Raw genomic sequence first — 17,500 nt, forward strand, 5'->3', positions numbered from 1 at the left:
CATTACCGACAGAGTAATCTGCATTACCGACCGAGCACTCTGCATTATCGACCGAGCATAAATTATAAATTAACTAGAAATTATTTCATACTTTTCACAGTACCTTTTTTGAAGTCGGTTAAATTTTGTTTCCAAAAAATTATTCAACGGACTATCTTAGTACATATAAGACCTCGCAAGGTAAACATGAAACGATTTAAGGTTGGTAAAAGCAACCATTTTCGTGGTTAACTTACCAACTATTTTTTACCGCTTAAACTTTTAGCCTGTTTCTCGTTTTATGCAAGTGTAATTGTTAAAGGGTTTTCGCGTATCGAGTCTATTTGCCAAAGGACTGGTTAGCACTAATTAGAGGGGTGATTACCGCTGTGATTTCTCTTTCCAGATTTAAAGCAGCGAGTCTCCCACAGTGAGCGCGGGATGAGCACGCATCACTCTTGCGCTTAGCTTGAGGTCGACGACGCGACCTCAAGGAACGCCAAAGGAACCTTCACCCCGGAGGACGAGGTTTGCGGAAGCTATGGCGTCACGTACTAAAGTATACATCACTTGCAATGTCACACCAGTAAAAATAAATGTCGGTACAGGGGAACAAAAGCCATACCGAGCGTCGTCACACTCCTCGAACGCATTCCTTTGGGGTATTCAAACTTACATAAACGATAATTCATTCTGAACTGACGTTCCGACGTCTTACATCTGATTACGCGTAGGAAACATATTAGTTATCCGGTAAAAAGATAACAGATGACATTTCGAAAGTATCAATGTGTCAGTTATAGAAAATTATAGAAAATGTTATAGAAAATTCAATGAGAAAAATTGTCTCCAAAAAAAATATCAACATGTTTCTTTTTAAAGCTCAGTTCACTGAAAAGTAAACACGATTTTTAAACAAGAACACTATAATAATCTGCATGCAACGTACGTTAATTTACTTGGAGTTCATTTTCAGCGAACACTTTGTTTTAGAGCAATTTGACTGTCACCTTAATTGACCTAGCGTAGGTACTTTTGCACTGTAAGCAATTATTAGAAGAGAATTGCATCACAATCGCATTAAATTAATTTAAGGAAACAATTCTTCTTTACCAGAGAGTCGAGTTTTGTTCACGGTGTGGCTTATTAAATGGCGAATCTGATTCCCACGAGATTAATTTACGTTTCTGAGCGTGTTTCATTCGGCAGGTTGCATCATCGCGGAAGGGGCCCGAGGATGAATGACTCGACTTTGGGTCTTCCTTGAGAGAATAATTCGCCTTTCTCTCATGAATTCATAGAAAGAACCAGTCTTTTTTTAGAAAGAGTCTTAAAACTTTTTGATATCAAGAATGGCGTATAAAATGGCAATTCAACGGAGCACAGATTTTTCTTGACACAAGTGGAAATTTGCTCCAGGTGGCCACGATCGATCGTTGAATTATACCTTAACGACTTTGATGAACGCGCGATAGCCGCATAAGGACTTATCAGATCCTGATATTGTATTCGCCGCGGTATAGCCGCCCGCCTCGTCGATATTGCCATTTTTATATCTTTTCGCTCGTTTTTTTTTCTTCGTTTGGCGTCCTTTTACGTCGAACAGCGTGATACCGACGAGAAGACCTTAATGTCCAAATGACCATGAATTTTTAATAGTACAGACGAACTTCGAATAATAATTAAACGTCAAAAATAGATGCCACACAGTCTTTTGATATTTCATTAATTTTAGAGTATCGCTTTAGAGTTCTTTAGAGAACAATATTCTGGTTTCTTTATATTAACTGATGGCTTCTCAAAGTATAGTTCATTGGTGAGAGTTCGCGAACACTCAGAAGAAAAAAGTTATGAGGAAATTTTCGTAGTCAATTTGTTCTTATTATTTTATTAAAGAACGAGAGTGTAAAATAAGATTGAAAGATTTCTAATTGAATTTCATGTATCCATTCCATTTCATGAAAACATTGTGGGAAATGACTTTTGAGACAAAAGTTTTGACTCATGTTCGTGTGACAGTTACGGGACCTTGTTGCCGTGTAAGTCGATTACTTCCCCGCAGATAAGGGCAGGACAGATGCCTGGTAAATTAACGACGATAGAAGCAACACTGGTGACACGATAATTACTCGATATCTTTCGAACAGAGTGCTTACGGAGAGATTAATCTACGAATTTGGATTTTCTGCATCGAATTAACGTTTCCGACCACCTGTCTTCCCGCTTAACCGTCCCAGGCTGGTCAATTAACGCGCCAGACAATTAACGGCATGTTCATCGCGTTGGTCGGGCTTTATTAGGACTTTTCAAGTATCTGCTTTTCGCTTTTTGTCTGATCATGACCTGTTTCCCGTTCAGCTGCTCATCGTTTTGCCTCTCAGCTTTTTCATTGATTGCTCGTGAATCGCGTCAACGAAAGGGAACGTCCTCATCGATAAAAGGTTAAATCGCGCGGAATTAGCACGCAGTATGTCGTACCACGTGAATTATACGATGTGATTTTTATTGGTAATTCAAAGAAATCTAATAATACTACTATAAATATAAAAATTTTTATGTCAATTAAATGACATATGTTATAATTGACAAAATTTATATTTTCTAATTAGGTTTAAGTAAATGTTATAATCACATTTGGAAATTATCAATTAGATATTTTGGAACTTTTTATTTTTCATAGCAGCAATGAAGTTAAATTTCTTTAAACTACCGATACAAATCTTCTACGTTTTAATTTGTTATTAAGCATCTTTCGCGTAAAGTTCTCGGAAGTTTCGTACACGTGCAGGAAATAGCGACGTCCGGTTATCCCGCGTGAGAGACTGTTCACGGAAAAGAATGAAGCACGATGGTCGCTCGGTATGCCTGAACTAGTTCGCCCAGTGCCTTCCTGAATGCCGTGAATCGAGGAAACTGGACTCGATGGAAGAGAACGAACGGATACGGGACAATTCTCACAGCCGGAAATGTCGGGTCTCTTTACTATAACTAGTGTGTAGGGAAAGGAAATCTTACGGGGAGAGATCGTCGATCCTATTAGACTTTCTCGGTAGGATTGGTTAGAGACTGTTCGTGTTGATTAATATTAGATAAAACAATTTAAAAAGTCTTATATAGCAGACCCCTCCATAAGCTAAATTCAATGTTTGAATATGTGTACGTGTATCTGATAGGAACTTAGGAATCATCTCATGGTATCAAGATATGCCACAAATCCTTACGCTTTCGTTTGCCATTAGCAACAAAGTCACTGATTGGGCTAATCATTATTTGAACAGATATCTATCTAATAAAACTGTCATCAGTTAAATCTAATTTATAGAACATCGTGCAGATCTCTTAATTAGTTTAATGAGTAGTATTACACTAACAATAAATATAGTAATCAAGATAGATTTCTAATAACAGACTTATCTTCAATAATAATTATGGTTCGAGTGATGATACAGTAGCAAATCTAATAGAAACACAGCCTAGCAACAACAGTAATTAAAACAGATAATTGAACGTCTACTTACAATTAGAAAATGAACACTGCTCGAATTTGACTGTCAAAATCACAATGATTTGATACTCCTATGTTCTAAGGAAGTATGTATGAAAACTTTTGAGAATTTTTTAAGCAAGAGATGGAATGATAAGCTAGAGCAAGGTTTAGAAAATTTCGTTGAGAGCACGGAGGCGACGATGACGCAGTGCCCGTAGGGCACAGGTGACAAAATATTTGCGGAGATAAGTAAATGAGTGTTCCTGATTAAGAAGTCACGTACATATTAAATGGCGTCATAAACATTCCAAGGTAACTCATTCTTTAAAACTGAATTGCTATTTCCTTATTAGTTTCACGTGTACTTTAAAATAAAATGTTTTTCTTCATGCTCGTTCTTTCGTAAACTCAGATCACTAAAAACAACCTCTATTACAACGAAAGTCAAAAATATATGTCGCCTCATTTTAAGAATATTTAATAATTCATCAATTTTGGTAGTAGAGTAGTCATAGAGATCGATCCTCCTATCAGCTGACACGCCTACAACGAAGTTTTCTTGAGCCCAGTTCAATCTAATAGACCAACAGTGAAGTTGTCTCAGTGTCAACATTAAAATTTTTCAATTTTCTTAGAGTAATCGTAGAATCGATCCTCCTATCAGCTGACACGTCTACAACGAAGCTTTTTTGAGCCCAATTGAATCTAACCGATCAACAGTGAAGTTGCATCGACGTCGACATTTAAATTCTTCAATGTTCGTGGAGTAATCATAGAGATTGATCCTGCTATCAACTGACGCGCCCACAACGAAGCTTTCTTGAGTCCAGTTGAATCCACGAAGGCGTCATTTCGTCAAGAGTCCGTTGTGACACGTTTCTTTCTACGGAAGTCCGTGGCAAAGGACGAACGACCGAGGCGACCATTGGTCGTCGATCGATCACGTTGGCGGCTCTGATCGATGCCAGGTCCCGGTCTCTTTGTTCCCAACTGGGAAAAAATGGCGTGATCGATGAAGCCGGGAATAAAAGTCGAAGATACCGCGGTTGGAAGGATAACTGGTGAAAAAGCTGTGTCTAGGTTGGTTCGAAAAGCAACGACGATAAAAGGAGAGCCGGATAAATAATGTATCCGCGACGTAATCGCAGCAGAGCTCTCCATTCGTCCCGTGGACGCCGAGAAAGGACCAGTAGGTCACTCGATCTGACGGGAGAATGCCGAGCCCAGATGTTTTTCTCGGTATTAGAGCCGGTAGGACGAATAGTCGCCCTGACCTCCTCAATTCCACAACAAATCGCGGTCGCTGCGCTGACGAGATCTTTTCGTCATAGGAATTTGCGATTGTTCGCCTTATCCTAACGTTCGCCGACTAACTGAAACGATTATTATTTCTCGGTAAAAGGAAATCACGCTCGAGACCTGTCGGAACTTTCTTATCAAGGGATACAACATTTCTCCTGGATCCTTTCTCTAGCGTTCACCGACTGTGGGCACTAGCGTGCCCCAAGTGTGGGCCGCTTTAACGAATGCAACATTTAAATAAATATGAATTTATCACAAAATAGTTTCTTGCTTGCGTCTCTCCTCGACATCCGGTAGTGTGTACAGTGGGTGTAGAATGTATTCATTCGTACACCGATCAATTTCCCAAATAACTTTTGTATGAAATTGTAGTTTCTTAACTTCTTTTTTTATAATCAATGATACTTTACATATTCTCGGAAATCTCTAAGATAGATATAGTCCAAACAACATTTACTAGTTAATATAATTAGTGAAATTAACAAAAAATGCGAAAAGTGGGTAAAAGTATAGAAGTAATAAGTATTTCTACGATTCTTATGACGAACCATTTACAGTAGAGTTTCTAACGTAAATACATAAGTTTATTGCTCCGTACGAATTAGAAAACATGAAATTTCCAGCAAAGTATTGTACTTTTACAAAATGGCTCTAATAGAGAAATTGAAGAAGATCCCACTTCGAATAACTAATAATTTAGTTAATTTAATCCTTAGAAAAGTTACAATAATTATGAAATCAAAAAGAAATCCCACGAAGGAAGTATTATATACTTATAAATTAATGTAAATTTCTTTTTTTTATTCAAATTTAAAAAATTAAACAGTTGTGCGAATACTTATTGCTTCAATATTTCTATCAAATTATTGTTTTTTTCTTGTTAATTTCGCAACTTACATAAATAGCTATTTTTTTTTACTCTATCTATTCTAGAGATTTCCAAGAATATATAGAATGTCATTGTTTATCAAAAATAAGTTAATAAATTACAATTTTACATAGATTTTTTAGAAATTGATCAGTGTACGAATACTTTCTACACCTACTGTATTATAATTGATTCACGTCTGCACTCGATTTTTAAAGACATGATAGTGTCCATACAAGTATGAGTCGAGCGTTGGTAGTTTCAATGTTAGATTCAGGCGAGATAGCATCGATCAAAATGGAAAATTGCGAAAAGTATATGAATTACCACGGTATCTCCGCGGTACAGCCGCATGTAAATACCGATACAGATTACGTTGTTGACACTGCGCGCACGCTGATAGATTCTCCAAGCAAAAGGCGATGATTAAACTGATCGTCGAGGTAAATATGTGACATGGGATTAGCGAGAGGTGAAAGGCGTGCGAGCTGGTAGCCGCTCGCGATTTGAGTTGAACAAATTGCGCGGCGGGATTCGAAGGATCAATCTGCATATGCCTCGATCTCGTCAATTGTAGATAAAATTTGCACAGATATGTCAAATTTATCAATTACGCAAACGAAATAAAATATTACAGTAATGTAAATCAGTGAATTAAGACGATTGAATTATATTGAATGGCGATTAAATTATAGGACTGCCTAAAGGATGATTGAAAGGAAAAGGATTATTGAACAGAAATCTGTAGTAACATCTAGATACCGGATAGTTATTATACTGACACGGTAAAACACGCTATAAAATTACATCCTAAATTTATTTTCGTAATTACACGGTATTGTTTTTTACCATCCAATTTCAGACAATTTCTATTTTTATATTAATGTTCTGATAAATCTCTTTGTGTATACAGGTTGAAAGTTTTGATATAAGGTATGAGTACTAAAAATGTCGAACATGACTCAACATAGGAAAATGTTTGATCAAGTTCGAGGTGATACCTACGTTTGTCCACATAGGACATCGTGGACGGAAATTCAATATACGCTCGAAGGGTTGTGTCGAAACGCCACGAAAAGAACAATCGAAATTGCTGAATCCTGGTGGCACAATCGACGTCACGCAACACAGTCGGATTTAATGATTTCCTCTCGAAACGCGCGCGCTCCGTTCCGCGAAATTTTGAAGAGAATTACAACCGCGGTTTATTAGTGGTACAAGCACTTTTGGTTTGTTGTGATGCGTTTATATCTTATCACTAGACTGCGGAAGTTTATGCAAATGCATATTTGTATAGGAAATAGTTAAAAGAATGGGACCTAGACAGAAATTTGTTTTGAAATTAGAGTACTATAAAAATACATTTTTTATTTTGCATATTTTGCATATTTATGTTTAAAAACATATGCAGTAATATGTTGCATATGTTATTTATCCTACTTATGTGGAATATCTATCTCCACAAATTAGTTTCGTCTATCACCAAACTTTCGTACCATAATTGAACTTTAGAAAAGAATGTAGGATTTTCTACAGTATCGAAGACTTTCTAATATTTTAAATAACGAGAGCGTTCAAGGACCAATCAGTATGCCGGAACAACGTTGGTCTAAATTTAAATACGCATCGATTACTTCGTGTGACATAAAGCGATTGTTCTCCGCGTATAAATTAATTTTGACGGACAAGCGGCACCAATTAATACCATTAAATTTGGAAAAAATGCTCGTAATTTATTGTCACGCGAATTATAATATACCAGAATAATTGTGAAAAGTATTTTATATGTGTGTACATAGCGAATATTCTGTAACATACTAATATGTTACTTATTATACTATATTTTATTCAAATTTTTCGTGCATATTTTGCATATGCATGTTACATATTTATCGTGCATAAACTTCCGCAGTCTACTTATCATCGTAACTGTCGTCTTATTTAGAAAGAGTTTATAATTTAGAAGAGGACTTTCTACATGTAGACTAACTTATGCATACTATCGATTATATTAAGAGACTTAGAGAAGAATTGTATCCCGGGATCGAAAGTTTGACTAATCCCGAGACTAAGGGTTTCCAAACTTGATAAATTATAATACGTAATACTACGTTAGAAATTTGGAGAATTTCACATGAAGACTCATAATTTTATAAATTGTTCTTCTTTGTGCAGCATTTTTGTTGATTTTATTTTTATTTTAAATCACGTAACTCAAAGGTTTAAAAATTATTTCATGATTAAAATCTTGAGAAACAGGTACTCGAAGCAGTCGCGATTACTCTTAATTTCAATACAGGTTTCGAGTGCTTACGAGTTGTTTTGTTTAAATTTCCATGGTTTCGTTAGTTGTGTAGAATCAATTTAATGTATTAATAACGATGTGTGGAAGTATCCAAGTGTTTGTAATCGTTTAATTAAATGATAAATTCAAGTATCTTGAGTGTATATTGTTTCGGTACGTTTAGAAAGCCAATGAAAGAATACCATCACTCGAAGTAGTGTTATCGCGTGCAGTTGAAGATGCTACACTCGTAATTGATAACGACTTGGAGATTACTATCTGGAGATCGATTGTTCGATAGTCTCAACTCCGAAACTTTTCCACTCAAACAACTCTGATGATTGACGTATAGACTTGAAGTATCCTAATATCTCCTACCCTTCATCATTTTTATATTCTTTTTAGTATATAACCCTTTGTACACTGCACCATCTCTTTTTTGGTATTATTAGAGTTGGTTATAAATTCTTATAGCCTTAAAGCGTTGACACCAAATCCAAATCCACTAAATCCTTTACTCAACGCGTTAATATAATATCTACCTAAATTATTTTATACCCATCGAATGCCCATATTCATTATACGTATTATTTATACACTTTATACAAATTATTCTGTAGAAGATTTGAATACATTATAGAAGGTTTGCCCATTATTCAAAGTTCACCACTTGTTTCTACTTTTGTTTCGTTATCACTTTATCCCTCATCATAGACAAAGTTATAGAGCGTAAAAATAAAAATTGTACTACGTCCAAATATCGAAGTTACTCTGTAGATACAAAATAAGAGTTCGACATCTGTGCGAACGAAGCTATTTCAAATGACGCGAATTATGTAATGGCACGCGACAAAAGTATCTAAAAATAATGCGTGTATATTTGGCAACGAAATTACAGTGCTCGCTATAATGTCTCTTTCATCTCTATTTCGAACGTGCCGGGTGGTTGAGACAGTTTCCTCCCCGATGAACAACAAACTGGTACCGACAGTTTGGCCTTCGGATCGACATTAGTCTCACGTAGTGGAAAGTGACCATAATTCTTCGGTAACAGCAGTCAAAATCCTGAGAAATCCTATCTGTGTCGTGCGTAAGATAAACTTGTAGGAAGCATGAGTCGTTTCGTAGAATGCTGTCGTGTAACGGGACAACGATTGTTCGACCGACTGGTGAACGACGAATTTCTGCATGCGTGACATAGTACTGCGCTAGCGACTTGTTACTCTTGCAAAACAAACATCCTTGGTTACATTAGAACCTACTTGCTTCGAACGTCTAACAGACAATCGTAAGTTAACCCTCTATTGCGTGAACTATACTTTGTTTTTCAAAAAAAGGAACGCTTAATGTTTCATCTTTTGCTTAGATTCGTATTTTATTGTTATCTAAAATGTCTCGTTCAATTGGCAATACTACGAACTAACGTTAATGTTCAATAAGTAAAAACAGAAATTTGGATACAAGTCAAAATGCATTACGAAGTTGATGCTATTCTCCTGCGCAGCTTGAGTTTTATTTTTATTTTAGATTGGGTGCATAAAAGATTTAATATAAGTAGGCAAGAATCAAATTATGCAGACATTAAAAGTTTTTCTGTTATCGTTTTATTTTAAAAGGACTAATACCATGGAGTTGCAAGTCATCCTTTTAGCGGAGCACTTAACAAAAGAAATTAAATTTCAAATATTACAAATCGAATATTAGAAATAATATGATATTAAAGTAAATGAATTCAAATATTAGAGACATAGTACTACGTCAGTGGCTTGCTACTCCTGCAAAACAAATGTCCATTGTTCCATTAGGACTACTGTCTTTGAATGTTTCAAAGGATAAAACAGACGCTTAAAACTGCAGGGAAATTAAATGTTCTATTAAAAAAATTTTACGGTTTTTAAGAGTAAAGAACATAATAACTACTATTTTCGGAGTTACTATCTTGTTTCCTCGTTGATTATATGTTATAATACGTTCCTTACTTATTGGAAATAGTAGTAATATTACATGCGTAACTTTGAACTTCAGCAACTTGCATGGCGTAATACAACGTCAGGCAACTCCAAACTTTTGAAAACTAGAACACATATTACGAAGTTTTGGGCGTGAAATTTTCATAAGCCACCGACATCCGTTAATACCATTCAGTATTTATAATCTAGAAGCAAAGGCAAATAGGTCTGAATATGTGCGAATTAAAAGATATAGTAGCTAGTACATTATCAGATTGGTTTAAACCAGAAGTGTTACACTGGTATAAAGACAACCTTGAACTTTTAATAGATGAGAAAAATAATAAAATATTCTCAACTTCAAAGTTGTAAAAACTACAAAAGTAAGACAAATAAATTTAGTACATCGTGATTTTGTAGGATTTATTAAACAGGAATGCAGCATTGCACTCACGGTTCAAAAAGTTGAAAAATTGTGAAATACTGACAAAGAAAATTTTAGTAAAAAGAAGGCCACTTGAAAAATATTAAACTAGTATTTTCTTTTACCAGCTGACATTGATATTCCAGTAGTGAAACGTACCCTCAAAATGAAATTCCTCAAATATTAACGAGAGTTTCTTTATATTTGAAAAATCCTTTAAGAAAAGTTTAACTATTACTAAAAACTTTTTGAAAAATGGCAAATGTTACTCCAAAGAGTGTTGAATTTGACATGGACTAACTCTGTGTCTAAGACTTTTAGGATGTGAGAGGTGTTGTGCTAGGTCGAGAGCTTGGAGATTTTACGAACTTCAGAATAGGATTCTCTGTGCCAAGAGGCTCCAATCGTCACAGAATCGTGAATCTGAAAACTATGTCGCGGTGGGGATCGATTTGGCAGAAGCGTGAGTTCCCAATGCTCGTCGGCAGAACGTTGTCGTGTAACGGGAGACCGACAGTCTGACTGGCAGAGGAGGAGATTCTACATATAGAGGTAGACGAGACTCGTGAAACGATTCAGTCTCGTTCAAGCCACGCGACATTCGAATACACTCGAATCGCGGCCACGAATTTGAAATATTCAATCGAGAGGAACCTGATCGAAGTAACTCTGTTGTCGTGTGACCGTTGATTAATAACATTCCTGTGATTTCGTCGTTTCAAGATATTCGAGCAGCACCGCTCGTTCACCTAAATCGCCGAAGGTGAGTTCGATGATCCCACTTTCTGTCGAGCTCGAATCAACTTCCTCAATCCCAAATTTAAGTGCACAAATTATTTCTTGCGTGTTTTAAGTTGTTTTGGTGGTCAATAATCGCAATCGAATTAGGAATCAGAAATATATATTTATGAATTCGAATAATTAGAATTTTATTGACTATGTACGATGGTACTGTCGACTTGTTTTTAGTGTGATGGTTCATTTAAATCATAAAGTGACATATTCTTGGTATGAATTAATGTTTTGTCTAAATATTCAAAATTTTATATACTGTCTGCATATACTGTCAGATTATTTCATTATAAGAGTCGGTATGTTGTCTCACGCGAAATGAAGTCGTGCAATCTTTATACAAATAAATATAAAAATGTTTATCCAGTGAAAACTAGGACACTGGGTTCCTTTTAATCACTTTGAACTTTTACAGTTTCTTCATTTCTATATTATCCTAAAAATCGCGTCAAATTAAATGAATTCAATTATTTAATTGCTTGTTATTATAAAGAAAATATATAAAGGTGTCTTGTTCTTGTTTCTTGATTTCTTTGAATAAAAATTATCTCCATCATATGTATGAGTCATACGAATGAATGAAAATTGATTATTAAAAAATCAGTTAGATCGTTATTTCTCGTCTCGATTTCACGTCTCAACCATGAAATTTTATTACATTTGAAACACCTTCTACGTGACTTTCAACTATCATCGACATTCGTGATTCGTTGCCGTTTACAACGCGGTTCGAAAAGATTGCATTGTTATCGAGGGATTCCAGGCCGCGAAACATGATTACCGATAAGAACTAACAGCTACTGGTTCCTGGATCGCGTAAAATTTATGGCAGTCTCGGTGCTACCGATCCTCGATTCACTTTAGTTTCAATAAATAATCCCAACAAACAGTGACTTTTACTACTCAAATTAGTTGTGTGCGTTTTGCAGTTGTCTTCAGTGATGTTCAGAAAACTGGGTACGTTAATAGAGAAGCTAAAAATAACACAAATTGAGTTTTAAGTATTGAATTATACAGAGGAAGTAAAATTGTCCGATGCGTTGATAAAATCGGTTTTATTGAAAAAAGCGTCTCTAAAACTAGTAATTCATCCCATCACGATAGAAATATTTACAAATGAACGTCGGTAGGTTTAGTGTTAAGGAATTTCAATTCAAGGAAGATCCATTTAAAGTTTTCTTTCACAACATTCTATTCAAACGTCATAATCTTCTTCAATTACTCGGATTGTTACTGAGGAAAGAGTTGCCTAATACGTACCGATTGTCTGAATCGAACCTCTTCAATGTCTTTATTATTAAATTATTATTGAATAAGGCAATTTAGCGACTTTTAATTTATAAAGTGTTCTTCCAAAACAGTGGCATTTTCGTATCTTAAAAAAATAATAAATCATGGCTCGATTATTAGTAGCGACACATTTCACAATCCATGAAAGAAAAACATTAAGTAAAGTATTAAATTTCATAGCTATGAGTATTTTTCCACTTTGTGAGATGGTTTGACAATATCCTACGATATATAAAAAGCTCAGAGCAAAGAGTGCAAGCAGCTCGTGTTAACGTCACGTCGAACTCCACACAAACTCGCACGTTGATCATTGACTGGAAGAACCTGACTCGATTAGACGGAACCAGCGAGTTCATTTCCCTAAAATCGGATTCGATCGACGAGATTCAATTGGTCGCGTGTACATTGTCGAAACGTGGTCGCCGGGGGCGGCTAATTACCAGGCGCGATCGATTTCGTTGCGTTTAAATGATACGCGCTCAATTTCGCGGAATTACAACCCCGAACGTGTCCATTCGTACCTCTTTCGGAGCTTCGCGTTCAAATAAATTTTTTATTCCTATACGCAGACCGTGAATTTCCTGTATTTAATTATTTCAATATCACTAATAAGCGCGATCACTCTATTCAGGTCTACGTAAAAAATGACTTTTAATCCCTTTTAATTAGATTCTTTTAATTTTACCACAGACCATACGTAAATAAATAATGTTGACTTTATCAACTCTCGTTTAGATTTGCTTATACTTAGCGGAAATGTGTAGTCAAGATACATTAAGATAATGACATTAGTGAAAATATAAAATATAATGCGTAACTAATTGATGTATAATTACACAGTTTTACTTCTGCACCTTGCTAATGAGAACTCAGGCAGTGCTTAGACGACTTATCGCAAAGCGTACAAAATTAAATACTGCATCGATGACGCTTCTTTTTCGGTAAATATTGGTTAATGATGGAGTGATAAAGAGTCTCTAGAAAGAATTCATGTACATATAATTATTTATATTACTTATAATCGAATTAGAATGCACTATTGAGATGTTTAGGTAATCATAGAGTTAAACTGCGCACGTCAATGATACTATTCATGAATTGGTAGGAACGCTTCTTTGTTTACTTTCTTTACAAAATGGAAATATTTTAATACGAATTGATTACTAGACTGCGGAACTTTATGCAAAATAAAATCTTCGAATTTATTTTATTTTGCAAATATTGTAACATGAATTATTTATATTCTTACGTATTGTTTGCGTTTTGTAGTTTCTTGCACATTCAAATTTCCTATAAATGCATAAAGATCCGCAGTCTATTGATTACAAAAGTAAATTTTTTGAATTTTTTAGACCAATATGAAAATATTGTTAGTCATTATAATTATTTTCAATAAAACTGCAATAAATGCCTTTAGTTTTTTTTTAAACCTCGTGTATTATTGTTGGCTTATTCCCGTCGCGTTTGTTTATATTTTACATCCACTGATAACGATATCAGGTCTCCAATTTATATTTAAGTTACAACCGTCGACGAAAATCCTTTTTTCAAATCAAACGTGCTTCATGAGCGATTTACAACCGTTAGATCGGTCTGTCACATAGATTTACGATTGTCTCTTGTTTCGGCGTCACTCGAACGATACACTACCATTTTGGCAGATAACGCGTTTTAAAACCGTAATTCTTCGGTGTTTACGTTTGCAAGTCTATTTCATCGCGAGATGCGACGACAGATATCGAGCGAAGATGTCTCTTGTTTGTTTACGTGCGCAATATCGTGTGAAACGGAGCGTAAGCGGAGTAAATATTGTTGAATCAAAATTTACGTAGCTCCGTATTCGAAAATGAATTACAAGCATGGAGTACGTATAATTTGTACGAGGATTTGTTTTCATAGAAATCGATTTGTTGTCCGATTATTAATATAACATCCAAAATTTGTAACTTGAAGATGACTCCTACTATTTTTATCTAATCAAGATGTGCTTTTATTCAGCTGCTCTTTATGTACGCAGACGAAATTTCAAGCAACTTATTTTGCGGAAATATTAGCTACAGTAATTATTTTATCATATTCGTATTAAAACAATCTTAAACATGTAATCACCGACCTCGATTGCAAACTACTTAAATTTGTAGCGAAACAGTTCTCGCTCTTAACGCTAGATAACGCCACCAAATAATTTCTACCCATATTGTAGATTACCTGCTACTATGTTCATTCAAACCAAATGAAATTTTGCTTAGTTGCTCTTTATGTTTCGACAGAATGTATGGACAACTTGATATGTGGAAATGTAAAAAGCTTAAACCGTTAAATGAACTAAATAAAAAATTGTTGAAAAGTGAATTCATTCAAAGCTAGGGCTCCAAAGAATACAGACAAAATTGTTTTGGGAGTTGTAACTAATTTTAAATTACATGTGACGTCTGATAAACGCATATGGAGAATATCCACTTCATAATTTAACATAGTGTAATAAATATATTTAATATCACTTTTTATTATAGTAATAATAACTTAGACGATACGGTTACAACATATTAATTATATATCTTGGCACCCAGAGCAAGATGCTCTAAATTTGCCTGCCGGTGAATGGGTTAATCGTCTGGTTTTCTAGAAAGATTTATAACAAAGCGTTCCTTTGTAATTCCATCAGACAGCAAAACATTTTAGGGTGCAATTTAACTTTGGCGATGGTTAATGACCCTTTTCCTGCCTTGGACCACTGTTTCTTCCATACCACGTTATCAAGAATGATTCGTTTAGGAAACTAATTGAACACCTAGTACGTTTTGTGGAATCGAAATTTAGATAAAACGTTGTTCGCGAACGGTAACTTTCCGCAACTGTACTTAATACGAATGATATGGCATTTGTTTCAGCAAACGGGCTGGTGAGATCGACACCGATAAATCTCGTTGATATGGAGCAAAGCGGTGTCTCGATAATAACGTCGAACGGTGTCACGGAAAATTCTGTGGGGAAGTCGCGAAGTATCGGCATCACGCTCAGATCGAGTTCCAGCATACAAGCTGCCAAAGAGAAGCTTAAATCGCCTTGTGAGTACACCTATTATTTTTCAATATGTTTCTTAGGGAACTATTTGGTTTAAGAATCATAATCTCATAGCAATAGAAAGTCGACTCATCTCAATATTTACCACCTAAGAGGCGCAAGAGACAGTCGAACAGAGTCAAGTAGCCAGTTAAAAGATCCTGTACTAGGTTATTGCTCTTATAAGCGCCAAGAAAGGAGCAGATGAAGCAAATGCTCGGCTCGTCTTTCAACGCGATCGAGCAAAGTAGAAAGGCGAACGTCAGCAAGGCTAACTTCCCATTTTCTGCAGTGAAAGAGAAAGAAAGTACGCAACGTGGCTCGCATTTCAGGAAATCGGGTTACCGGATATTTCGACGTGTCAAAGCTGCACCGCGAAAGCAAATACGGTCAATTACAAAATTATTAGTACACGTAGAAAGTATCAAGTATATGAATGATGAGAGAATTATTACAAGATCTTTCTATGTTTTTTATTTAAGAAATGTAATATTTAGTGAGTGTGGATTTGATATTTAGTGAGGATGGATCATGAAAAAATGAACAAGAATAATATTATGTTTATCCACCATGGTGCGATTTGCGTTCATGTTCAACCAGATGCAACAGATATCCCATTACCGTGAAAAACGAGATAACAATATACGCATAGTGCTCGCCAGTTGCGATATCCATTGTCAAGCAAATGCCCCCGGATGTTCGACAAATTGCCGTATCGCTCAAAGTTCTCGAAGAAATTTGTCCGTTGAGGGCGTTTCACTTTGTTTTGTCGGAGGAGGGGGACGTCTTCAGGAAGTCTTCTTCTCTGAAACCCTAAAACAACGTTTCTTTCAGTTAAACAATCATGAACGTAGCTTTTCTAAACTTTCCACGATTTCAAAGGCAGGAATACATTTCCTTATTAAGCGATGTTACTTTATTTTACAAATATGGTGTCTGCATTGCATTGAAAAAATTACATTGTCCTAATTTTCTTAGTTTTTTAAATGCAGTTGATATGATATAAAATAACAGAATTGCATATAGTTTCGTTTTTAATCTGAGTATGGATATGACTGGAACCATAAAGGAAAAAAAAGAAATACACATGGAAAATATACTAATTCTTATAAAAAAAGTTAGATAATTTCACAGAAAATTAGAAAACGGTTTTTTTAAATAGAGATATAACGATTGTAGAGAGTATGCTCGTCGTTGCCCCAGCCAGAACACACATACTTTATATTTGTCCAATTTCGTGTGGTTTCGACTCATTCGGCGTCGGACTGTTTGAGGACACGAATAAAAGACCTCCTTCAGGCTTCAACAACAATTCAGTGTAAATATATGTGCACGAATAATTGGTGACAATATAATCGGAGTGTATTCTTTGATGAGAGATTAACAGGTCAATCTTACGTCAATTTCATGAGTAATCAATTGCATGAGTTATTCGAAGAAGTCCCATTAGATGTACGTCGAATGTTGTTTATGGGTGACGGTGCACCGCCATATTTCAATCGTGTAGCCATACAGCTCTTAAACGAACGATTTTCCAATAGATGGATAGCTCATACAACAGCCATTGCATGGTCTGCTTCTTTCCCAGATTTATGTATCTGGATTTGTATTTTTGGGGTCTCGAACCATTTGTTTAGCCAACACACATTTTTCACATTGAAGTTACATTTGGAACATTTTATAAATTGGAAAACTCTATGAGACAATCTTTACTGGTTTGTGTTTGGGTAAAAGGTACTCATTTTGAGCACCTTCTATAAAGATAAAGAATCATGTAGTGAAGTATACATGGCTATAATTCGTGCAGAAGAATTCTATTTCAAACTACAAGCAAACAAATAATTCTTTAATAATATTACAGTTTTCATTGATATTATAACGATACATGCTTCGTTACAATTATTCGGGCGGAAATCCTCCCCTCTGCGATTTCTCATAAAAATACACATGTACACTAATGTACACGTGTATTGAATTGAGGAAGTGATCCATATCTATGCATAAGTACTTTCATTTTTCATGTTTACCTTGAAAATTATAGGAGACCCTCAATTATTTAATT

At 35.4% G+C, this 17,500-nt stretch overlaps 1 protein-coding gene across 3 annotated transcripts in view; it reads left to right on the forward strand.

Annotated features, from left to right (window-relative positions):
- Window positions 1–8,895: 8,895 nt before the first annotated feature.
- The window catches only part of LOC128883140 (aquaporin AQPcic-like), a 28,124-nt gene continuing 19,519 nt past the window's right edge, over window positions 8,896–17,500 (forward strand). Inside the window, exons 1-2 of one of the 3 annotated variants that reach the window (XM_054135193.1) lie at window positions 8,896–9,208; window positions 15,267–15,443. In XM_054135193.1, the coding sequence (XP_053991168.1) occupies window positions 15,308–15,443 (136 nt within the window). In that variant the 5' untranslated portion in view covers window positions 8,896–9,208; window positions 15,267–15,307. Of the gene's footprint in view, window positions 9,209–10,771; window positions 11,057–11,955; window positions 12,043–15,266; window positions 15,444–17,500 lie in introns of those variants that run through there. The other 2 variants (XM_054135184.1, XM_054135175.1) reach the window with 2 other exon arrangements.

The sequence above is a fragment of the Hylaeus volcanicus genome, chromosome 1 (genome assembly GCF_026283585.1).
Source record: "Hylaeus volcanicus isolate JK05 chromosome 1, UHH_iyHylVolc1.0_haploid, whole genome shotgun sequence".
NCBI lineage: Eukaryota > Metazoa > Arthropoda > Insecta > Hymenoptera > Colletidae > Hylaeus > Hylaeus volcanicus.